Below are 25,838 nucleotides of genomic sequence, written 5' to 3'. Positions count from 1 at the left end.
TGATCCAATGGTCACTTTTATCGCTCGTTATATATTAACTGACACGTCGCTATCGAAAGAGATGTTTATGTTCTCAATTAAAAATACTCGCATTCCCACTTCTGTCAGTAATTTATTGTTTTACCTCAGGAGACAAACATATTTCCCACAGAACATATGTAGTTTAATTTTAATAATATACATGTTTGTATGTGGTTTATTTGACGGAATATTTTTATCTTAGAATGTAACAGATGTAAGTTTGTCTCTGGGGTGTTGAAGGGAGGGTCGGATTGGGTTGGGTTGGGTTGAGTTGGGTTGGGTTGGGTTGGGTTGGGTGAGATATTAGAGAGGTGTCGGTGAGATGTTAGAGAGGTGTAGGTGAGATGTTAGAAAGGTGGTCTGTGGGTGTTGAAGGGAGGGTCATGCTGGGTGAGATATTAGAGAGGTGTATGTGAGATGTTAGAGAGGTGTAGGTGAGATGTTAGAGAGGTGGTCTATGGGGTGCTGAAGGGAGGGTCATGTTGGGTGAGATATTAGAGAGGTAGGTGAGATGTTAGAGAGGTGTAGGTGAGATATTAGAGAGGTGTAGGTGAGATGTTAGAGAGGTGTAGGTGAGATGTTAGAGAGCTGTAGGTGAGATATTAGAGAGGTGGTCTATGATGTGCTGAAGGGAGGGTCGGGTTGGTTTGGGTTGGATGAGATATTAGAGAGGTGAGTGAATGTTGTATTTGAGGGGAAGTCAGTACAGTGTCAGTCGTTTGAGAAGTGTAATTCAGGTGTTAGAGGAGATGGTTGAGGTATCCGGTACCGAAACTGTTTGGTCAGGCGCCATCAAAGATGTTGAGGTTCAGGAGCAGTGCTCTGTGATGGATTCTCTCTTCTTGTGGGCATTTAGCTTGAGTGTTCCCTCATCTTGCGCAAGTAAATGTTCTATCATCTTTTTCCAGGGGTTTTCTAAATTCACATGTCATATTTTGCAGGGGAACGTTCTCTCATTTCTCGAGTACTGTCTGCTACACAGCTGGGTATCTCTTTCATGGAGAGTGTTCTCATGTGCTGTTATGTTTCCGGCAGTGTCAGATTCTTATGAGAGGGAACATTCTCTCACCTTTTGCAAGTACTGTCTGTTTCCCAACTAGGGAATCCTCTCTGATCTTTCCTTGGGTGATAGGGTTGGTCGATGATGGGGAATCTCCTCAACTACCTGGAAGTGTTTGGCTCATTCATCCATTTCCTTTGGGAGTTCATTTTTTCTTTGCTGGGAAGTATCATCAGTTTGCTCCTCTTCATGGGAACTGTCTTCATATTTCCTATCTCTTTCTTGCTTATATGAATTAACAACGGTACTAATTACAACAATAGCAATAATGTAGAGCCCCTAAATATGTATTCAGCAATGATAGTATTCACATAGGAAAGATAAACACATGTAATGATGCCGCTACTACAGCTATTCATATTGGTGGACGATGTGTTGGAAGTGTCTTGCCCTGAACAGTATACATTCTTTGTTTGGACTGTGTAATGGGCGTCCTGTTCGACTTCCGGTACTTTGTTCAAAAGAACACGATGTTAGTCCCTCCCCTCTTATTATGTTCCAAACACAAGTGTCACCCCTGTAATATCGTGTTTCATTGACAGGAGTCGAGTCTCCAGTTTTGATATAAAGGCATTTCTTCAGTATTGTGTTCCAAAGACACAAGTGTCACCTCTCTGGTATTGTGTTCCAAGGTCACCTGTGTCACCCCTCCAGCAGTGTGTTCTAAAGTCATCAGTATCACCTCTCTAGTGTTGTGTTCTAAAGTCACCAGTATCACCTCTCTAGTGTTGTGTTCTAAAGTCATCAGTATCACCTCTCTAGTGTTGTGTTCTAAAGTCACCAGTATCACCTCTCTAGTGTTGTGTTCTAAAGTCACCAGTATCACCTCTCTAGTGTTGTGTTCTAAAGTCACCAGTATCACCTCTCTAGTGTTGTGTTCTAAAGTCACCAGTATCACCTCTCTAGTGTTGTATTCCAAAGACATCAGTATCACCTCTCTAGTGTTGTGTATTCCAAAGTCATCAGTATCACCTCTCTAGTGTTGTGTTCTAAAGTCACCAGTATCACCTCTCTAGTGTTGTGTTCTAAAAGTCACTAGTATCACCTCTCTAGTGTTGTGTTCTAAAGTCACCAGTATCACCTCTCTAGTGTTGTGTTCTAAAGTCACTAGTATCACCTCTCTAGTGTTGTATTCCAAAGACATCAGTATCACCTCTCTAGTGTTGTGTTCTAAAGTCATCAGTATCACCTCTCTAGTGTTGTGTTCTAAAGTCATCAGTATCACCTCTCTAGTGTTGTGTTCTAAAGTCACCAGTATCACCTCTCTAGTGTTGTGTTCTAAAGTCACTAGTATCACCTCTCTAGTGTTGTGTTCCAAAGACATCAGTATCACCTCTCTAGTGTTGTGTTCCAAAGACATCAGTATCACCTCTCTAGTGTTGTGTTTAAAGTCATCAGTATCACCTCTCTAGTGTTGTGTTCTAAAGTCATCAGTATCACCTCTCTAGTGTTGTGTTCTAAAGTCACCAGTATCACCTCTCTAGTGTTGTGTTCTAAAGTCATCAGTATCACCTCTCTAGTGTTGTGTTCCAAAGACATCAGTATCACCTCTCTAGTGTTGTGTTCTAAAGTCATCAGTATCACCTCTCTAGTGTTGTGTTCTAAAGTCATCAGTATCACCTCTCTAGTGTTGTGTTCTAAAGTCACCAGTATCACCTCTCTAGTGTTGTGTTCTAAAGTCACTGGTATCACCTCTCTAGTGTTGTGTTCCAAAGACATCAGTATCACCTCTCTAGTGTTGTGTTCCAAAGACATCAGTATCACCTCTCTAGTGTTGTGTTCTAAAGTCATCAGTATCACCTCTCTAGTGTTGTGTTCTAAAGTCATCAGTATCACCTCTCTAGTGTTGTGTTCTAAAGTCACCAGTATCACCTCTCTAGTGTTGTGTTCTAAAGTCACTAGTATCACCTCTCTAGTCTTGTGTTCCAAAGACATCAGTATCACCTCTCTAGTGTTTTGTTCCAAAGACATCAGTATCACCTCTCTAGTGTTGTGTTCTAAAGTCACTAGTATCACCTCTCTAGTGTTGTGTTCCAAAGACATCAGTATCACCTCTCTATAACGCAAGTGGCACCACTATTCTATTGTGTTTAAATACCACAATCGCACCTCTCATGAATTGCGTTTAAATGACACAAATTGCACCTATCTTGTATTGTGCTCCGACGACGCCATTGTCACCTCTCCAATACTCCAAAGCCACCTGTTTGACCTCGCTAGTGCTGTGTTCTGGGAACAAAAATGTCGACATAAGACAGTATCCACTAACAGACATTGTTCCAGATGGAAAATACTCGTGGCGTGTTGCAAAGAAAAGTCTCAAAAGGTGTTCAACATGCAAATATGTCGACGTTCTACAAATTCATAATGAGGTCAAACGAAGGTCTATACTGAACGATACAGGTCACGCCGACATTGGCTACCTCTACAGCACCACCACATCTCATTCTCCCTTCGGCTCCTGCCTGACTGGAAACCCTGTTCCCAGATAATTCAATGCAACATGTTTCTTTATATAATATGGACAGCCTATGACTATTCGAGAAAAGCGTTTTGATTTTGATTCTGAAAATGTATTTAATTACCTACAGCCTCTTTTGTGATTACTATATTTTGTATCGTTTGAATGTTGCTATACGAGTCGATATTTGCACACTTTGTAAAATACGTATGGTTTTCTGTATGTTTGACTTTGTTCTCTTCCGATATGGATGAGCACCACTCCATCATATGCCAGGCTTGTATCAGGATGAGAAGATCGGGAATCAGTAACTGGTTATGTACTGACCTGTGGCTGGACAGACTAGCATTAGTTCGCTCACAGGGACACACAGTTTACAGTTCTACATTTGACAGTTATCTCAGCCTGTGATGTGGCGCTGCGGCACCAATGTGATAGTAACCAAATGATGTTACGATCTGGAACCGGCTTACTGTGTCTCGCCTTACCCCAATGGTCAATCCAGAATTGGCACTGTGACGTGATCTAGCTGACGGTCTCGTAAAACAACATTAACTCACGTTCTCACTCACACGTGGGATCAGTATCGCAGCCGAGTAGTTTAAGATCCAGGTTCGATTCTCTGCATGGGTACAGTGTGTGAAGCCACATTCGGGCCTCCCCGGCAGTGATATATCTGGAAGATGCAATACTGGAGTACTTTCAGTTTATCTACAGGACATCCAGATACACCGAAACAGAGCTATATATCATGGTGTGGATACCTTCCAGGCTTCCATTCAGCTGCCACTCTGCTTGAGTCATGTAGGATCAATGTGTAGTGCCGGTCTAATTACGGAAGTCAGTGTGGTCCGCTGCCGTTTACAGATTGAAGAAAATCAGTAAAATTGAAATATTTGTCAATAACATATGACTGTCCCATTCAAGGAACCTAACTGTCACTTTGTAGTACTAATATACTTCACCCTAACCTCTCCCCGCTATACACACATGCAAATGATGTATATTATATGTCCCATCGGGAACTTCATTGCGTAAAATGAGGACTGTAAGTAGGCTCTATTCAAATTGTGTTGTGTAAATGAAACCTCTTTGTTTCATGATGTTGTCAAGCAAGACAATGCAAGCAAGTAAAATAGATCGTTATAACATGCATTGACAAAGGGAAAATATAAGTTTCTAAGTTTTTTATTCGGTCATTCCACCAAGGGAACATGTGTCATTGAAGGGTAGCACTAATATTCCTCTCCCTCTTCCTCTCCCTCGCCCTCAACAGAGTCGACTCCAACCTCCTCGTAGTCCTTCTCCAGGGCTGCTAAGTCCTCACGGGCCTCGGAGAACTCGCCCTCCTCCATACCCTCACCCACGTACCAGTGAACGAAGGCACGCTTGGCGTACATCAGATCGAACTTGTGGTCAAGACGAGCCCAGGCCTCAGCAATGGCCGTGGTGTTGCTTAACATACAGACAGCTCTCTGGACCTTGGCCAGGTCACCACCGGGGACAACAGTGGGTGGCTGGTAGTTGATGCCCACCTTGAAGCCTGTGGGACACCAGTCGACGAACTGGATGGTTCTCTTGGTCTTGATGGTGGCGATGGCGGCATTGACGTCCTTAGGGACGACATCACCACGGTACAACATGCAGCAGGCCATGTACTTGCCGTGACGGGGATCACATTTGACCATCTGGTTGGCAGGCTCGAATGAGGCGTTGGTGATCTCAGCCACAGACAGTTGCTCATGGTAGGCCTTCTCGGCGGAGATGACAGGGGCGTAGGTAGCCAGAGGGAAGTGGATACGTGGGTAGGGCACCAGGTTGGTCTGGAACTCTGTTAGATCCACGTTCAGGGCACCATCGAAACGGAGAGAGGCAGTGATGGAGCTGACAATCTGTCCAATCAGACGATTGAGGTTGGTGTAGGTGGGACGTTCGATGTCGAGGTTACGTCTGCAGATGTCGTAGATGGCCTCGTTGTCGACCATGAAGGCACAGTCGGAGTGTTCCAGAGTGGTGTGGGTGGTCAGGATGGAGTTGTAGGGCTCGACGACAGCAGTGGAGATCTGTGGAGCGGGATAGACAGCGAACTCTAGCTTGGACTTCTTGCCGTAGTCCACAGACAGTCTCTCCATCAAGAGAGAGGTGAAGCCGGAGCCAGTGCCGCCACCGAAGCTGTGGAAGATGAGGAAGCCCTGGAGTCCAGTGCACTGGTCAGCCAGTTTCCTTGTGCGGTCAAGGACGAGGTCGACGATTTCCTTTCCGATGGTGTAGTGGCCACGGGCGTAGTTGTTGGCGGCGTCCTCCTTGCCGGTGATAAGCTGTTCTGGGTGGAACAGTTGGCGGTAGGTTCCGGTACGGACCTCATCTGAAAACGCATTATATCATAATGATATGTGTAATGAATATAGAGAGTATTTTATAGAAGAAAATGCATCGTTTAAAGTTTAAGATTGTTGAATATGAAATACAAGTATATGAACATGAGTACCCACCGACAACAGTTGGTTCGAGGTCAACAAAGATGGCCCTGGGCACGTGTTTCCCAGCACCAGTCTCGCTGAAGAAGGTGTTGAAGGAGTCGTCCCCACCCCCGATGGTCTTGTCTGAGGGCATCTGACCGTCGGGCTGGATGCCGTGCTCCAGACAGTACAACTCCCAGCATGCATTGCCCATTTGGACTCCGGCCTGGCCGACGTGGATGGAGATACATTCCCTCTGAAGAAAACAATGGAAACGGGTGAAATGAAATAGAAGGACAACAAACACACGAACAATGCCATTCGAAACAGCGAAAACTATGAAAACGTTGATGAGTTTGTGAGTGAATTGAGTTCACTGCCGCTTTTATCAGAATTACAGTTATATCACGTTATATCGGCTAAATGTTGAACAAAAAATCGTCCGAAAATAAGGTTTCAGTTATATACCACCTTGGCAAAACCCACGAGCATGGGTATGGTGCTAACAACGTAGAGACATCGTTGGGACGAACTGGGATTCGAATCAACAATTATTGGTGCTCAAGGGACGCAACTCTGGACAGCTCGCACATCGTATTCTTGACACAGATATGTTTTGTTACTTACTGACATACGTTTTCACTCTTTTTAAATATAACAGCTTCGTTGATGTCGCCATGATTAAAGGGAAATAATACAACGCTGCCTGAAGCCTATTTTCCGCTTTTGTCTGTGGATACGATGTGTGAGTGAGTGAGTGAGTGAGTGATTGATTGATTGAGTGAGTGAGTAAATGAGTGAAATGTTCCGCCGCTTTTAGCAAGATTCCAGCATTGCCCCGGCGGGGAACATAAGAAATAGGCTTTCCTACTGGGTGAGCGAGTGAGTGAGTGAATGTCCCTTTAAGCTGACTTCAGCAATATTCCAGCAATACATTACAAAGGGGGACACAAGAAATGGGCTTCCCAAGCGAGTGAGTAAGTGAGGTTTTAAGTTGTTTATAGCAGTATCTAAGCGATATCATGGCGGGGGGAAGCAGATGGGAAATTAGCATCACACTGTACTGATGTGGGATACCAAACGTGAAGCATTTACATTGCAAGGTTACAAGTGTGAGTATCCCAAGGGCTTTGAGGCCTATATTAATTGCTTTATCGACAAAATAGTGCTGATGTGACGGCAATATTTTTACACATGTTTATCATGTTTATGAGAGGCATGTCGCATTTGAATATGTTAAAGAATATCAGTAATATGTATATATAAGTTAATGATTATATTCAGCGCCGTGTGTGTAGATTGCCATCAAATCCAAATAGTCACTACTCACCATGATTGTTATAGGTAGATGTGGATCTCACGTGGACTGTAAGTTGTCAGGGGTGAGAAAGTCTGATGTTGAGAGCAGGTGCCCGGACACTTATATACAGACGGACAGCCGGTTGTCAAGGACGCTAATCCGTAACGACTGTCGCTGGCGTAATTGCAAAGGGTTAATTGGGCATAGAGAGCAAGGAGACTAGCGACATATGCCCGAGTGAGACACTCATCTGTTGGGTGGGTGGACTCTCAGCTCGCTGCTCACATCATTAGGGATTGTTTCCTGGATAATCCACCTGGCAAGCTGTAATAAGCCCTCTAATCACTCAACAGTCAACGTACGATGACTCCAATTCGATTCTTGCATGCATGTATATATTATGCATTTGCTAAGGGTTATTGTGCATGATCTAGAAAAGAGTGCGAAACTCAGCGCATAAACTGACGACCTTGGCTTAATAAAAGAAGAAATGGGAATGTTCGCGTTCAAAGTTAATGCACATGAACAACGACGTGAATGCACGCGTGTGCGTGCCAGCTTGTAATGGTGTAGACGGTGTTTCAAGTCTAACACAAGGACACATGTATGCTGCACTTGAGTAAGTGAGCGTTTTAAGCCACTTTTAGCAATATTCTAGCAATATCACGGGGCGAGGGAGGGGGGGGATGGTACACCAGAAAAGGGCTTGAATCCCATGTGACGAGCGAACGCTTTAACCGCTAGGCTACCCCATGGCCTCAGATCAATTTCCCACCCAACATTGTGAATATACGAAGTATTTTGTAGGAAAAGCAGGCAAGATTTTGCTATTGAACATTAAAGTCAATACGCCGTCTAGAAATGTAAATCAAGGCATACATTTCTTAGTGAGAGTGTGATTGAGTGCTGTGCTCAATTTTGCGCACAAGGTTCTCATATCAAACCCATTTCGTGCGTGTTTTATTTATTTGAAACACACACACACACACACACACACACACACCCTCATATTTTATGGAAACCGGGTATTAATTCGTGTTGAACGAGCAGTTCCAATAGCAGTGTTCAGAAGCTTTTTTGGATTGCCCGTAACAGATTTGACATGAACTTTCCTGCCATTTTAATTCCTGATTGCGGGGCAGTGGATTAGCCTGGTGGTTAAAGCTTTACTTCCTGGGTTCTACTCTCCAATCCAAAGTCGATTTCTGGTGTCCACCATCGCAATATTGCTGGAGTATTGCAAACAGTGGATTAAAATAATGCTCACACCCCTACTTCCTGATTGGCCGAATAGCATATGGTATATACATGTATTGCACAGGTTCGTTTGGTGTTTTGTTGTTTAATGTCGCACTCAGCAATCTTACTGCTTCATGGCGGCGGTCTGTGAAGAACTCTGGATCAGACAATCCAGTGATCAACATCATGAGTGTCAATTGACGCAAATGGCATACGATGACGATCCGATCCTGTTAGTCGCCTCTTGCGAGAAGCACGTGTTGCTGAAGATAAATTGTAACCCGAATCTTCATATGTTACATCTTGATAAGATACAACGTGTAGCTCTGAGAAGGCAGTGCGTGATGCAGCTGTGTAACATGCCATAGCTAAGGAAATAATCACTCACTGCTCAATAGATATTCATAAACTATACCGCCAGTAACTTTAGCGAGAGTAGATATATATACACTAAACGCCAAAACAAACGTTACCATCCTTCCTAAATGACGGAGGTGCCTATATTCAGCTGGCGTTGGGATGCATGGAAGTCCACTTCTGGTCTGTCTACGGAGACCCCAGTCTGTCTGAAGCCCTGAATCAGTCTTATAAACCGTGATACGTTGGCATCCGAGGGCGTTGGCAACAGCATTGTATGTTGACCCCATCTGCACCATTACAATGGTTCTTTCTCTCTTCAGCTGTTAATCGTGGCATATTTCTCGTACTTGTGTATCATATCATGCATTCTAGGCTCTCTTCATACCCTATAGAATCATTCTACACGTGAAACAGATGCTAATACTGCTTGAATATTGCTGCGTTGTGGCGATTGCTATTGCTATGTGTAAACAAAAATATAACTTTGCAAAGAAAAATGTTAAGTAAAGGTCACATGCAACGTAAAACACAACTTTGCAGATTCTGATACCTTTCGGTATGGATTTACCGAAACAAATCATCAAAAATGCAAATTCAACTTATAAAGTTGAAAAATAACGCGATGAAAAAACCCGCGCGAAATTGTAGTTCAAACGATTCACTAATTTTCCCCAGACTTTTCTGGGGAAAACTGGTTTCAACAGCTGGGCTGCGCTCATAGCACGTGCGCAGTGAAATAGGTTCGCGCAACTTGGAAGCGGGCTGTCCGGTGAATACTCGGTGAAGGCTTTTGGTGTGAGCTATTTTCCTAATGTTTTGTTGATATCTCACAGGCGCGAGCTTTTTATATGTTATGACAGTAAATAAACTGTTTATATAATTTCATTTGTCTATTTCACCACACGTTCTTCTTACCGAGTCACTTTCTCAGTTCGATACTTAAAAGCAATGTCATTATTTAGCGTTGTACAGAATTTCTAACTGTGATATAGATATGTCGTTGTCACAGACAAAACTGAATGTCTTGTTTTATTGACACCTGTGTGTCTGCCTGCCTGTCTGCTAATGACAATATTCAATACACAACTGCGATCACTGACCACATGCAATTTGAACTTAACACCAATCAGGCTATACACCATAAACAAAACGCGTTGATTTATGGCCCAAATTCGGTCGCTGTCACATTATGTAATTACACAGACAGGCAGGTGTGATACTTGAACACATGACATGTTATGATGTCTGTTGATTGCAAAATGTTATACACAAAAAATGAGCATGTATTTACAAAACCCAACATCTCTATATATACACACACACTTGAGTGCACACCCACCCGCTCTGACTGGGTTCGGTATCCCGGCTGCTTCGTTTCTTGGGAAGTAAACCCAAGTACACAATATTGCACTTTTGATTTGCGATTGTATGCTTATAATTTTGTTTATATGTTTTTTTCATAATCAGCAATGTATATTATATGTCATGAATAAGTGGTAATTGTGTTTTAATTAGGTTTGATTTTTTGGTTGCATGTGACCTTTAACAAAGATAATTTTAGATGTTCCTAAACATTTTTTCACAATATCAAAGACACGTTTTATTTGTTTTCACTAATGCAAATCAGCAGAAAATGTTTTAAAAGACTGAAATAATAGGAATTATTATTTTACAATTGTACACACTCTACAACATTTGTTTCTTGTTTTAATGGTTTTAAAATGGTGACTTTAAATGGTTATCTTTGTGTCAAGCCAGAATTTTATTGCAACCTTTCTCTTGGACATCTAAGTCACTGTTATTGGTTTATTTCGGCATGGACGAATATAGGACAATTGAACTCTTCTGAAAAAGATGCATTTCACCTACATATGAATGCATTTGAGAGTTGTTTTTTCGAGATTTGCATAAAGCTGTGTTGTTAAGCTTTCTTGTAAACTAATACCTTCTAACATATCTTTGATAATTTTTAAGTAATTCATAAATGTAGGAGGGTAACGTTTCTTTTGGCGTTTAGTGTATTCCTCTGACCATTTACAGTCCGTTTGAGATAAAATGATAAAATGATTCTTTTATGTCTATTTGTTTTGGTGTTAGATTGCAATTCATCGGTATCATTTTGTCTCAAACCGACTGTAAGTGACAGAATATGACCCGCGTGAGGTAAAAACGTGTATGGATTAAATCAATCTCAGTTAATTTTACACACTTTAAGTTTCAGAGAAATCAAACTGGGGCCCTACTTCAGTCACCAACACTAACCACACAAATACAGGCCTTAGAGCGGACAAGAACAAAAGCCACACTTAGACTCACTGAACGACTCCCACACGGACAGGATCTATATTGAACGTCTATTGATATGTTGAGCCCAGGGGATCGAACCACCCACCTTCTGGTGAGCAGCTTTGTCCACTACACCACCTACACAGCACCTACACCAATTCAAAAGTGATCGCAAGATCGATTGTACGAAAACATAACAATATGTGATTGTCTAATGTAGAATATCACTTCGTTGCGTGACACACGTAAAACGTTTCAGAAAAATGTTTGGAGACTTGACAAACATCAAACAATATGTAAAGTATTTCAGAATGAGCTCGTATTAGTGACAGTCATTATCTGCTGATGAACGTTATAAACATACAAATGGGGTGTATGCATGTTTTAGGTACTTCAGCATTTTACAGATGTTTTTCATGCTTTCACAAAATATGACATGAAATAATGCTTCTTCTGAGTTCACTCTACCAGTGAAACCTCGCACAGGTTGCGCCACACAAGGTTAACCAGCAGACTTGGAGTGCTTTGTTATAGCTGATGTGCTATTCATGAACTGATTCTATATAGACATTGCACATATAGTATCCCCACAGCGGCGTAGAACCAAACTCAGTCACTCACTGCCCCAACAATAAAACATTCATGATAAATTTGAAAATATAACAGAAATACAACATCTCCATATGCAGCATGTTTAATGTCAGTGACATCGATGGTACGAGTCCAAGCAGCAATGTCACAATGTCGAGAATAGCAGTCCAGCGCACCGACGTATAGAGTCCATCAAATGGCGAAGGAAGGCTTGTGAATTGGCTTGTATATTCTGCAACTCTGCTGGTATATCACAAACGTTATGTGGCGGATTTGGCACATGGCGTAGACGCCGCTCAGTTTCATCCTACACATGCTAAGGGGGGAGACATCCGGGGAATTAGATGACAGGACAGTACACTTTGTGCAAGTCTCGTCAAGTGTGGAACGACATCATCCTGTTGGAATATCAATCCTGGGCCATGCTGGTGTTCAAAATGTGTAAGGTACAGCCAAGCATGCTCTTCCCACGATGAACGTCATACGAATTTGCTCAAAAGTTGTTTGACTAAGGTTTCAAAATTTAGTAAAACTTTCAAACAGTTTAATGGCAGACATGCAACAATTTCTAAATTTGACGCTTCAGTGACAAAACGGATGCCATGTTCATCCCCTATTTGGACGTGTATATCGTATGTTCAAGCGTTTTGGGGTTGGCTTTTTCCACTATAGAGGCATCATCAGCGCTATTTGCTGGGAACTCAAGCACGTATGTCGATGGTGTGGTCTGACATTTAAATTGACACAAATGCTTTAGGAATATGGAAGAGTGTTGGTATTTATATAAACAGGTTTTATTGCTTTGTTTTTCTGTTGTTGATTCTTTGTTTCTGTTGATGATTAATTAGTCAATTTACCTGAACAATCTTTCCACCAAAGAAGTGTATACATTTTACTAATCGTTCACCCATATCTGAAATTGTGGCAGTGACGTACTGAGGGGTTGCCGGGTGGTTAACACCGACATCGACAAGAAGGGTTCGATTCCATCAATGGTACAGAGTGTGAAGCCTATTCGTGGTGTCCCGTGTATGTATGTGGTTGGATATACAAAGAAATACCAAAATTACTTCTGTACTGTCCAGTTATTGAAATTTAAGAACTTACCTTTTGTACACGTGACATACCAATGCCGTAACGGTTTGCAGTAAATGTCGCATAACATACCTAACGTCTTACACTTGTGAAGCAATAAGAGAAAGGCAAGTGAAACAATATTTTTCAATTTTTTATTCCGTCTTTCCATCAAAAGGAACATTTGAGAGTCATTTAAGGTAGGCACTAATATTCCTCTCCTTCTTCCTCTCCCTCGCCCTCAACAGAGTCGACTCCAACCTCCTCGTAGTCCTTCTCCAGGGCTGCCAAGTCCTCACGGGCCTCGGAGAACTCGCCTTCCTCCATACCCTCACCCACGTACCAGTGGACGAAGGCACGCTTGGCGTACATCAGATCGAACTTGTGGTCAAGACGAGCCCAGGCCTCGGCGATGGCCGTGGTGTTGCTCAACATACAGACAGCTCTCTGGACCTTGGCCAGGTCACCGCCGGGGACAACAGTGGGTGGCTGGTAGTTGATGCCCACCTTGAAGCCTGTGGGACACCAGTCGACGAACTGGATGGTTCTCTTGGTCTTGATGGTGGCGATGGCGGCGTTGACGTCCTTTGGGACGACATCACCACGGTACAACATACAACAGGCCATGTATTTGCCATGACGGGGATCACATTTGACCATCTGGTTGGCGGGCTCGAAGCAGGCGTTGGTGATCTCAGCCACAGACAGTTGCTCGTGGTAGGCCTTCTCGGCGGAGATGACAGGGGCGTAGGTGGCCAGAGGGAAGTGGATACGTGGGTAGGGTACCAGGTTGGTTTGGAACTCCGTCAGATCTACGTTCAGGGCACCATCGAATCGGAGAGAGGCAGTGATGGAGCTGACAATCTGCCCAATCAGTCGGTTGAGGTTGGTGTAGGTGGGACGTTCGATGTCGAGGTTACGTCTGCAGATGTCGTAGATGGCCTCGTTGTCGACCATGAAGGCACAGTCGGAGTGTTCCAGGGTGGTGTGGGTGGTCAGGATGGAGTTGTAGGGCTCCACGACAGCAGTGGAGATCTGTGGAGCGGGATAGACAGCGAACTCTAGCTTGGACTTCTTGCCATAGTCCACAGACAGTCTCTCCATCAAGAGAGAGGTGAAGCCGGAGCCAGTGCCGCCACCGAAGCTGTGGAAGATGAGGAAGCCCTGGAGTCCAGTACACTGGTCAGCCAACTTCCTGATACGGTCAAGGACGAGGTCGACAATCTCCTTTCCGATGGTGTAGTGGCCCCGGGCGTAATTGTTGGCGGCGTCCTCCTTGCCGGTGATGAGCTGTTCTGGGTGGAACAGTTGGCGGTAGGTGCCGGTACGGACCTCATCTGATAACACAAATAATCATACTAAATGAATATATTATTTTTAAACGAACGACCAAGAAATTGCACATTTCCACTGCGTTTTGAATTAAACATGAAAATATGGAGTACCCACCGACAACAGTTGGTTCGAGGTCAACAAAGATGGCCCTGGGCACGTGTTTCCCAGCTCCAGTCTCGCTGAAGAAGGTGTTGAAGGAGTCGTCCCCACCCCCGATGGTCTTGTCTGAGGGCATCTGACCATCGGGCTGGATGCCGTGCTCCAGACAGTACAACTCCCAGCATGCATTGCCCATCTGGACTCCGGCCTGGCCGACGTGGACTGAGATACATTCCCTCTGGAGGACGAAAGAGAAAGTTAAGAATATGTTATTTACACGAATACGTAAGGTCTTATATAACTGCCAATTTTCTCATTTACTCATAGAAACCTGATTACTAAGCGCTGCACCGTAGTTCTTGCTGGGCACTCAAGGTTAAATCATTGTTGCGTTCTTACGGATTCGCAGAGGTTTGGATTCAACAGAGTGTTGGATGGGCTGATTTATTCTTACATCAGTTCAGGCAAAGATGTGTTGACATTGAGAATTAAATCTGGCATGAAAATATTCTGTCCTGCTCCAAACTTGAACTGTTCTTTGCTATGAAAGATCATTTTCAATACCACAACTTGGTTCGATTTATCGATGTAAAATTATTTCAAATTGATATTTCAAATTTTCTTTAATCACTGTCTTCTAATAGAAACGGGCAGATATGATAAAATTCCACGAAATGAACGTGTTTGCCCTTTGAGTATTATACCAGTTGTCGAGGATGAATTTCACTTTTGCCTCGTGTGCCCATTTTACCTTGATCTGCGATCCAGTCTTGTACCTCAAAATTATCACATGTTCCCAACTCGATAGAAAATGGTCTTGTTATTTTGCTCCACTAATCAAAACATATGCAAGAATCTGGCAACATATATATTTCTTGCTGCTAAGAAACGTGATTCCTTTTTCAAAGGGATATCTGTGAAATAATATCTTAGTTACACCAATGTTCTCAATGTACGTGTATTATATACAGCGCTCATGTTACTTATCATACCCTGTACCTGTATGATGGCCCGGTGTCCCCTTCACCAGAATAAAGCAACTACTACAACTACTAAGCGCTGCACTGGTTTGCATCAGAACTCGTGTTGCTTGTTATTATACTCAGTTCCAAAAGAAATGCTAATCACGGGAAACAGGGGCGAATGCAGAGATTGATGCTTGCTTATGAAACCAAGTTAAGCAAGCAGCATGAGTCCTCAAAGTGAACACACTGGATCGTTAATCATGACCAGACGAGTTTTCTGATGATGTCAAAACATCGTCGTTAGACTGAACCAATCGGTAACGTCACTTAAGTCATGGGAAATAGCATTTCAGTATCGTGTATGGCCTCCACTAGCAGCCACAACTGGTGTCACTGACAAGAAGACTGTCTGAGCATCGAACACACACCACTTCGCCTTGATTTATATCTTATTTCATGTAATTTCACACATTTGTAATACTCGGTTTCGCGAACGGTGCGAACCATATTGACAGGGCTTATCCCAATCCCAAACATGGCGACATACGCCCCTTACATTATAGTCATGTCCTACAAGATGATGTCACAAGTAATGTACATTATATTTCCTACAGCATGGAAGGTTCTCACTTATATATAGACAGTATCACTCACCATGATTGCTGTAGGTGGATGTGGATCTCACGTGGACTGCAAGTTGTCAGGGGTGAGAAAGTCTGATGTTGAAAGCAGGTGCCCGGACACTTATATACACGTAGTGGACAGACGGTTGTCAAGGACGCTGATTGCTAGTAACCGTTGCTAAGCTCATTACCAAATCGTCAATACTCAGAACATGATCAAAGGGATTTGTGTAAGCCGAGCTTTTAATCTTGACCTTAATCACTTATTCCAGACAAACGAGGTAAGAATGTTCACTTTGAAGGTGATTTTCCAGTACTTGTTACAGATTTACAAGGGGTGTTAAATTAACTTATCTAAATTTTGTAGAAATATTGTTAAACCGTAAATACCTCCACCACGCTGTCACTTCTTTTCTGGAGATATTCCTGTTGTTCTTTATTTAGTCACCCAGTATCTCCTGATTATAAAGTGAAAATATATCTTTATCTAACAATATTTACATGCCTGAAATTTGGTGACATTTTATGTTTGTTAATATATAAAAAATTTTACTTTTAAAAATGCAAAAATGAATTCTACCATGACTTCAGTAAATACTGGATTGTGATTGGTTAATTAAAGTCATTTACAGGTATATACTCACGTTATATACCTTTGATTTTCCAACTCAGTATGTGTAAAACCCTTGTATTTGTCTGTTGTACATACGAAATGCATACGTATCTTCACTTATTCATAAGATCATACAGAGATGGATGAACCTGTATCATCTATTTAAGAATGAGTCCCTAGTATGTGTGAAGGAGGGTGAATCGTGTTCTTGTTTGGTGGGCCATAGGAATAGTACAGTGGTGAAAGTGTTCGCTCGTCACGCCGACGATCTGGGGTCAATTACTAAAATACATCCCCCTTGTCATGTCCTGGTGTCCATGGTCTTATTTTGTCTGGAATACAGTTATAATTTAGTTTCTGTGATCTGGGTTCTAGCAAAGTGGTAAGACATGCACTAGTCGGATTTTTCTGTATATAACTTAAATAGTCTTCAAAATGGTGTAAAAACAATAATTTATTAACTCCTCATTCTTAATGGCCAACCGAAAGCAATCAGTTATACCTTCATTTAGAAATGAATATATGTATATGCTGCTAAAGGGGATCATTTCTCTTGATAAAAACAGATCATGTAGGCACAGAATGCCGTATTGGACTTTATGTGAGAATAGGGAGCAGATAGAATGCACATTTGTAGTGAATTGTTTTTGTACGAACATATTTCTTATGTTTCTTTACTTATAAGCAGCAGAATTTCTGCTTTTGTACACAGAAGACATTATCAAGATCATTTTGTTTGTTTCAATACTATTGATACATGCTCTGTCGTGTGACTTGAAAGGTGAGAATCACTTGATTAGATATCTCCAACCCATGTGGATCCGTGTTCGATCTGAACTTCAGCAACCTAAGAGGCGACTAAAAGGATCGGGTGGTCAGGCTCTCAAACATGGCAGGAAAACTGCCGTGCTGTTTCGAGCAACAAACATTCAGTAAACGTTTCATACAAATTATGTGATAAGAGGGTGCTATCCCTAAGCCTGGATGAGTGAGTAAGTGAGTATGGTTTTGCGCCGCTTTTAGCAACATTCCAGCAACATCCCGTCGGGAGACACCAAAAATAGACTTCACAAATTGTACCCATGTGGGGAATCGAACCCGGGTCTTTGACGTGAGTGAACGCTTTAACCACTAGGCTACCCCACGCCCCCCTGTAAGCCTGGATATGTCTACCCGTTTAGCAAACATTGGTTGTCATCACTGATGTTTAGTGAACAATTCAGATGGTTGAACTGCTGTTTTGCCTTGTTCAAGTCTTTAGAGCACCTGATTTTGAGAAGAGGTTTCAGGGGGCAATTGGTTCCATGTGAATTTGGTGGCGGTGCGTTGTTACAGTAAGATACAGACTATTGTGGGAAATTACAAAGTATCCCACTGAAGTGTTCGGTGATCACAGTCTTCCTGCTTCATAAAGGGAAGAACAAAAGCAAGAGAGTGATGGGATGAACTTTGTCTTGACTGGAATTTAATCTTGAGATAAAACATGTCAAAATACAAACAAATATGGCTGTTGATGTAATTTGGGAGTCAGTTCAGTTGGTTGAATAACTGCAGTTTTGCTGTAAAATGAGTACATGTTTCATTTGCTTTTCATATAGTTGATAGGATGAATTGGTTATTGGTTGGTTATGAATTCCCTCTGAGGCGCTGTAACTTACCCCACCGGGTACCCATTCGCTGTTACGTGAACATAGGCAATTTTGAAAAAAAACCTCACTTGCCTAGGGTTAAACCACATGTGTCACATGTGCTTCGATTTGGTACAGGACTGAAGTCCTAGAAACGTTCTTAACTTGATTAACTGCAACTAATTTGTGACCTAGACTCGATGCACAATACCACACAGCACCACTAAAATCTGGACATTCGTTAATGCACAAACATATTATTGGTTGTAAACCTATAACTGTGCGTTTAAATCATATTTATCAATTATTCATTGATATTGTGCAGTCATTTACACTGTGTATATACCTCTATGATATCATGCAATGTCCCCAAAAACGATTTCATGTCGGTTTTTATCGTACTTCCTTCTATTGGAGGCTCTGAGCACACCACACAACCCTTGCAATGGAGTGCACGCTAACTGCCACAGGTTATTATGTGTAATTTTATCGTACGTCCTTCTTTTGGAGGCACCAACTTCCACAGGTTATTTTACTTTCCCAATATTCCGTACTTCGGGTTAAGGATAAATGTAAAAAATATTGTAAAAACATATTTCTTCGTTAACATGTCGTGATTAAGGTTTCAAAAAAGTTCCCGATCTGGAGATTCAAATCTACATACCACGATGTTATTCCGAACTCGTTACAAATTCGGTCACTGACCATACAAAATATATACATATGGGAGTCTTGCGTTGAAAATATTATAAATTATTACTGATATGTAATACATATTCTTTCTTATACTTTGTAGATATATAATGTAAATGCATAGTCGCATATGAATGATTTTATAAAAGCATTTGTGTTTTAATTGATGAATAGTTGGACGTTCTGTGTCCGGTCAGTCCAGCTCTTTGGCAAATGTCCGTCACCGTAGCAGCTAGCCTCTGGCGTCCAACTGCTTAACTGCTGTACCATATGTCGCCCATCGATTTTCGTAATGGTCGCAAGTAGAAGGGGTCACTGTCTGTTTTTGGGGGTGGTCTATGGGTTAAATATGTTGCAAAGAGTTCAACCAAACACCTTTCTGGCTTGTCAGCGTTCTCATAGGCCCTCACAGATTTTGTTTTACACTTCCGATGCTTAAGGCCCCCCCTGATTGGACTTAGATAAGACGTCCTCAGTATAGATCAGGCGAAAACTGAGAAGTCCTTCCGACGCGCAAATTTCGGTGTTCCTGGACACCCCTGAGGGCGAAATTAATCCCAACCAAGTAGAAAATAGTGTCCAATACTTGCTCAGGGTGATCACGCCCAAGAACACCTTTTGCCCATAGAACTTCCTCTTCCACTGGCGTGATCACTTCGGCTTGAACCGGTGGCTTACTGGATGGATCCTTAGCGCGACGTTTCATCATGTTATCCTGGGTGTTCTTTATTTGCGAAAAGGCGTCATTAGTTAGGAACTTGTAGGCTTTGTCAATGCTGTCCATGTGTAATTGGAGGCAGGTCGCAAGTCCATGTAACGTGTCGGACGGGAAATGTGTCGGACCTCACAGACAAATCTAGAAATACTATGGTTCAGTTCGCCAACGCTCATTTCCTCCAGTGGAACCATAATGAGCTTAGGTTCCTGGATGTGTCCGCTGCTAGTTTGTTTCTGTTTCTTTGCCATTCTCCGAATAAAGTTGTAGCCCATTTCATTTTTGATGCTGTGCTGTCGGCAAACCGGAAAGGTCAAAAGTCAAATGACGAGATATAGAGTGTATGATATCATAAACTACTATAAACTAAACTTCAACTTTAAAAACTCAAAAGAGTTCGAAACTGACGACAGACAGTAAACTGAGAACGGTCTAAAATTTAAACACAATCGCTAACAGAATCAACTATACGAATCTCAACATGACGTTGTAACATATCTGAAGCTTTCTGAAAACGAGTAAGATTTAGCTTAATACTATTATTGCACAATAACTTTATAAATGCCAATTCCATTTCATGTTCGGGGAAAACATACAAAACAAATCAAGTACAAATGTCAAAGTTTATCGTGCGCGTTACTTTTAATACTTTTCAAAGAAATTCTAGAATTAAATGTAAATATCCGAAATTTAAAGTAAATATCCGAAATGAACGTGTACTTACTTTTTGGTTTGTAGATCATTTAGTATGCTGTCAGGAACGGGTTCGTGAAAACGACTGCCACTGTGGGTAACCGACGTCTCCGACGCGTTCCCTCCCTTCTTGTCAGTTTCATACGTAGTGTCATACGTTGATTGCTTCTCAGCGACTATACAAGATGCCACTAACTCGTCATCCGACTGAGTGATGTTGTCACCAAAACCCTCCAAAACGTCACCAACAATAACTTTATCAGCAGTTTCATCTGAAGATATATCCGAATATTGCGTCATGTATGTTGATTGGGTCAAAAACATGCCATCAACATCTGAGCTATCGATGTCCATCCTTACGACTGTCTTCTCACGCGTGGTTCAAGTAATCGGGTTTTCGCTCACAAAATCACGTGCATTTTATAGTATTATTAGAGTAATGGAAACATACGGGTTTATACAAACCAAACGTGAGATGTATGACATTTGCTGACGTAATGGAGACATACGGGTTAACACGGGTACAAAGCACGTGCGAGTTATTTCATTTGTTGAAGTAATGGAGACATACGGGTTTACACGCATACAACGCACGTGAAAAGTGGCAGTTCGTTCTTTGACGCAAAGAGTCTCCACTACCGGGAGAGTTGATTTAATATTTTTACCGAATACAAGCCGATAATTTTATTCTGAAATGGTTTATTAAGTTTTAACTGAAAAAATATTTGGTGTACATTGATCTGCATTGTATTCCCCGTTACGTTTGAGTGTATTTTAAGTCGTAGAAAGTTCTCGTATCTGTCCATTCCTGAAAGGTAATGGAGACGAGGCCCGAATGGACAGATACTCGGACGTTCTCCTGTACAGACATGATGTAGAGATCACTAAGGTTATAAGGGAGCCATAAAGAGATCATTAAGGGTTCATTAAGAAATCATCAAATAATCGTCAAAGAAGCATTAAGGGGACAAAGAAGGAATCATATCTACATGAATCATACAGGGATCCCTAAGGTACTTCAAATAAATCATCAAAAAATGATTGAGGAATCAACAAGGAATCATAAGCAAATCATTGACCTTCTACGAAGAATCATCATAAACCACCAAGGAATCATCAAGGGACAATGAAAGTCAATCAAGGGAGTCAAAGTCAAAAGTCAAAGTCAAAGGTGTTTTATTGTATCAAAGGCCATCAACCCATATACAAGTTTACATAAATACACTGGTTGAGAATATACCGATTGGTAGATACAGTGGAAAAGATAAAAATATAACATTCATTTAACAACTGGTGGTAATCAGGAGGACTTTTTAGAGTAAGGTAAATCTGAAATCCCATTCAACAGGTTATTTCTTAGGTCCATTCCATGTTTTACAAATAGAGATAATTTAAATATTACAAAATAGAAACAAACCCTATTCTACTCAACTTAGATGAGAAACGTTCCGGTATATATTTAGTTCGTATTTCTGCATAATAAGGACATTCAAAGGTAAAATGTATTTCGTCTTCTATAGCAGAGTTGCATAATGGACAAATTCTTTGTATTCTTTCAAGTGATATATTCCGTCCATAATCAATCATTAGTTTTGACAAGCCAAGTCTCTATTTAATATATATATTTCTTAGGTTACTATTTGTTAAAACAAATAAATATTTTTCTGGCTCTAATAACGTTTTAAACGTTTTGTAAAGATCATAACGTGAACTGTTTTCTAAGTTGGATTGCCATCCTTGATAGAACATATTTATTGCTACTTTACGAAAATCATTTAGAAATAGATATAGATCGCCAACAGATTGATTAAACCATACAAACCCATATCCATGTGAGAATAATAGTGACCTTATATGCGATACTCATGTAACCTTACCGATACTATCAAGATGAAAGAGCATGTTATAAGCTATTTTCGGAAGCCGATGTTCTGGCATATGGATGATATTAAACCAATATTTTAAACACTTTATTTGCGAATTAATGTAAAGTGGGTATCTTCCACATTCTCCATATATCATTTTATTTGGAGTTGCTAATCCAACACAAAGAAACTTTTACATGCCAGTAGGTGAATTCTTTCTAAACATTCAAATCTTTGGTAACCCCACACTTCAGATCCATACAATAGAATTGGCTGTATTTGGGTATCAAATAATTTGAAAAATACATTAGGTGTAATAACTCCAAGTTTATGCGAAACCGACATCATATTAAGTAAAGCTCGTTTCCCTCGCAGTGATAGGTCAGAAACACATTTGTCCATATTTAGTGTTGAATTAAACATTATACCAAGATACTTATAACCATTAACTACATTAATTCGTTGTCCATTTAAGTACCATCTCTCCTTAAAATTTAAAGGGCCTCCCTTTCTGAAAACTATAATTTCTGTCTTATCTAAATTTACAGATAAATTCCATTCCTTAGTGTATTTATCCAATACTTCAACTGATTCTGTAGACCAATAACTGTGTCAGATAGTAAAATAACATCATCGGCAAAAAGGAGCATGAGGCTTTCTATGGTGTCAGGATACATCTGTAAACCATGCTTACCGTTACTTGAAATTTCATAATACAATTCGCTAATGAAAAATGAAAATAACAGAGGACTCAATATACATCCCTGACGTAAGCCGGACGGGTAATCGAAAAAATCAGTAACACCATAATCACTACGTACACATGATTTGATATTTGAATACATTGATTTTAGTATATTAAACATCTTCCCTTGTAGCCCAGCTTTTCTCAAACAACACCATAATTTATAACGATCAACTGTATCAAATGCTTTTGTAAAATCAATAAAAGCAACGTATAATTTGTGTTTACAACGTGATAAACATTTCTGAACTACACCATATAAAGTAAAAATGCGATCTATGGTTGAATAATTTTTTCTGAAACCAGCTTGAACTTCCGGTAACTTATCTCTCATATTGGCCCAGTTAGTAAGTTTATTATTTGAAACAGCAGTAAAAACTTTCCAAAAACCTTAATGAAATTATTAACAAGGAATCATCACCAACCGTCCAGGTTTAGAATGCTATACACGCAAACATGTGTCATGCATGGAATTCACGTGCACAGACACATACGTGTGCTGAGGTGTTTCATCTGTCACATTGTCGTGTAATTGTGGATGTGCGCATATAACTGGATGTTTCAGGATACAGTGACACTAAGTCAGATCACAGAAGTCTGAAGTACAAGTATCCATGTCACTGGATGTTTCAAGCTACAGTCACACTGAAGTCAGATCTTAGAGCTCGTTACTGATGCACAAAGGCGTGGCCAGTATGTGACTGGATGTTTCAAGGTACAGTCACACTGAAGTCAGATCTTAGAGGTCGTTACCGATACACAAAGGTGTGGCCAGTATGTGACTGGATGTTTCAAGGTACAGTCACACTGAAGTCAGATCTTAGAAGTCGTTACCGATACACAAAGGTGTGGCCAGTATGTGACTGGATGTTTCAAGCTACAGTCACACTGAAGTCAGATCTTAGAGCTCGTTACCGATACACAAAGGTCTGGCCAGTATGTGACTGGATGTTTCAAGGTAGAATTACTATATAAAGCCTCCATGCAAATGATGTATCAAGATGTGAAGTTACTATGTGGAGCATTAATGTAACGATTTGTTTCAAGGTAAACTTCCTCTGTCAGGTACCTATTGATTTTCAAGGATGGAGGTGAAAATGACTGACAAAGTAGCCAATATACAATGGTATGTTTAAGACTAGATTCAAGTGGTAATGGATATTTGAATTAACCAGACATATTGAGATGATGTCACTGTTTGTATTTGTGGGATGATATGTTTCATGGTGTATGACCCTCATGCCCTGATGGTACTCGAGTGTCATTTTCACTTGAAACTGTTAACGTCAGGGAGAGGGAGCCATAAGTCAAGGGGAGTGCGCCACTCTGGATATTATTGAGGCTTCAACGCCCCTTTCCGTACTCAAACCGAACTGGTCGGTTAATTGGTGTTGCACTAAGATTAGTGCTCAAAATTAAAGACAAACAATGTATTACATTCATTTTTTATTCGGTCGTTCCATCAATGGAACATTTGAGAGTCATTTAAGAGTAACACTAATACTCTTCTCCTTCTTCCTCTCCCTCGCCTTCAACAGAGTCGACTCCAACCTCCTCGTAGTCCTTCTCCAGGGCTGCCAAGTCCTCACGGGCCTCGGAGAACTCGCCCTCCTCCATACCCTCACCCACGTACCAGTGGACGAAGGCACGTTTGGCGTACATCAGATCGAACTTGTGGTCAAGACGAGCCCAGGCCTCGGCGATGGCCGTGGTGTTGCTCAACATACAGACAGCTCTCTGGACCTTGGCCAGGTCACCACCGGGGACAACAGTGGGTGGCTGGTAGTTGATGCCCACCTTGAAGCCTGTGGGACACCAGTCGACGAACTGGATGGTTCTCTTGGTCTTGATGGTGGCGATGGCGGCGTTGACGTCCTTAGGGACGACATCACCACGGTACAACATGCAACAGGCCATGTATTTGCCATGACGGGGATCACATTTGACCATCTGGTTGGCGGGCTCGAAGGAGGCATTAGTGATCTCGGCCACAGACAACTGCTCGTGGTAGGCCTTCTCGGCGGAGATGACAGGGGCGTAGGTGGCCAGAGGGAAGTGGATACGTGGGTAGGGCACCAGGTTGGTCTGGAACTCCGTCAGATCCACGTTCAGGGCACCATCGAAACGGAGAGAGGCAGTGATGGAGCTGACAATCTGCCCAATCAGACGATTGAGGTTGGTGTAGGTGGGACGTTCGATGTCGAGGTTACGTCTGCAGATATCGTAGATGGCTTCGTTGTCGACCATGAAGGCACAGTCGGAGTGTTCCAGGGTGGTGTGGGTGGTCAGGATGGAGTTGTAGGGCTCGACGACAGCAGTGGAGATCTGTGGAGCGGGATAGACAGCAAACTCTAGCTTGGACTTCTTGCCGTAGTCCACAGACAGTCTCTCCATCAAGAGAGAGGTGAAGCCGGAGCCAGTGCCGCCACCGAAGCTGTGGAAGATGAGGAAGCCCTGGAGTCCAGTGCACTGGTCAGCCAGCTTCCTGATACGGTCAAGGACGAGGTCGACGATCTCCTTTCCGATGGTGTAGTGGCCACGGGCGTAGTTGTTGGCGGCGTCCTCCTTGCCGGTGATGAGCTGTTCTGGGTGGAACAGTTGGCGGTAGGTGCCGGTACGGACCTCATCTGTAAATATGTATGTTTTAGGATGAATAGGGATGTAGCCATTAAATATCAAATTCATGCATCATTTGATGGAACGTTTGCCTAAATATCGTTACAGTAACACCTATAGCATTTGAACAGCGGTAATAAACATACCGTGTGATATATACGTGCAAGAATTCAATTACCATCAGTCATATAATGTACTTACCAACAACAGTTGGTTCCAGGTCAACAAAGATGGCCCTGGGCACGTGCTTCCCAGCTCCAGTCTCGCTGAAGAAGGTGTTGAAGGAGTCGTCCCCACCCCCGATGGTCTTGTCTGAGGGCATCTGACCATCGGGTTGGATGCCGTGCTCCAGACAGTACAACTCCCAGCATGCATTGCCCATTTGGACTCCGGCCTG

General features: G+C 42.0%; 3 protein-coding genes across 3 annotated transcripts; all 3 read right to left on the bottom strand.

Moving 5' to 3' along the window:
* Nucleotides 1-4,777: 4,777 nt before the first annotated feature.
* Nucleotides 4,778-6,245, bottom strand: LOC124253001 (tubulin alpha-1A chain-like). Its single transcript, XM_046686715.1, has 2 exons — nucleotides 6,035-6,245; nucleotides 4,778-5,907 (listed from the first exon to the last, which is right to left on the bottom strand). Exons 1-2 carry the CDS (start codon nucleotides 6,213-6,215, stop codon nucleotides 4,778-4,780), a joined length of 1,311 nt encoding a protein of 436 aa, XP_046542671.1. The 5' UTR covers nucleotides 6,216-6,245.
* Nucleotides 6,246-13,058: 6,813 nt separating this feature from the next.
* On the bottom strand, nucleotides 13,059-19,591 carry LOC124253019 (tubulin alpha-1A chain-like). The gene is made up of 3 exons (XM_046686735.1): nucleotides 19,394-19,591; nucleotides 14,301-14,586; nucleotides 13,059-14,188 (listed from the first exon to the last, which is right to left on the bottom strand). Exons 1-3 carry the CDS (start codon nucleotides 19,589-19,591, stop codon nucleotides 13,059-13,061), a joined length of 1,614 nt encoding a protein of 537 aa, XP_046542691.1.
* A 4,731-nt stretch (nucleotides 19,592-24,322) lies between these two features.
* LOC124252994 (tubulin alpha-1A chain-like) lies at nucleotides 24,323-25,838 on the bottom strand. Its single transcript, XM_046686708.1, has 2 exons — nucleotides 25,643-25,838; nucleotides 24,323-25,452 (listed from the first exon to the last, which is right to left on the bottom strand). The coding sequence occupies exons 1-2, from the start codon at nucleotides 25,821-25,823 to the stop codon at nucleotides 24,323-24,325; spliced, it is 1,311 nt and encodes a 436-aa protein (XP_046542664.1). The 5' UTR covers nucleotides 25,824-25,838.

Source organism: Haliotis rubra, unplaced genomic scaffold (assembly GCF_003918875.1).
Source record: "Haliotis rubra isolate DU_JTF1 unplaced genomic scaffold, ASM391887v1 Scf53, whole genome shotgun sequence".
In the NCBI taxonomy this organism is placed as follows: Eukaryota; Metazoa; Mollusca; class Gastropoda; order Lepetellida; family Haliotidae; genus Haliotis; species Haliotis rubra.
Note: the sequence above shows the minus strand (reverse complement) of the source record. Positions and strands in the feature narration are given on the sequence as shown.

Excerpts from the sequence above, each read along its gene's own strand:
- LOC124253001 (XM_046686715.1), bottom strand. The coding sequence starts at position 6,215 with ATGGGCAATGCATGCTGGGAGTTGTACTGTCTGGAGCACGGCATCCAG. Across the intron at positions 5,908-6,034 it reads CCTCGAACCAACTGTTGTCG|ATGAGGTCCGTACCGGAACC; the intron begins GTGGGTACTCAT and ends ATGCGTTTTCAG.
- LOC124253019 (XM_046686735.1), bottom strand. The coding sequence starts at position 19,591 with ATGGACAGCATTGACAAAGCCTACAAGTTCCTAACTAATGACGCCTTT. Across the intron at positions 14,587-19,393 it reads GGCGTGATCACCCTGAGCAA|TTATATAAGACCTTACGTAT; the intron begins GTATTGGACACT and ends GAAAATTGGCAG. Across the intron at positions 14,189-14,300 it reads CCTCGAACCAACTGTTGTCG|ATGAGGTCCGTACCGGCACC; the intron begins GTGGGTACTCCA and ends TTGTGTTATCAG.
- LOC124252994 (XM_046686708.1), bottom strand. The coding sequence starts at position 25,823 with ATGGGCAATGCATGCTGGGAGTTGTACTGTCTGGAGCACGGCATCCAA. Across the intron at positions 25,453-25,642 it reads CCTGGAACCAACTGTTGTTG|ATGAGGTCCGTACCGGCACC; the intron begins GTAAGTACATTA and ends ACATATTTACAG.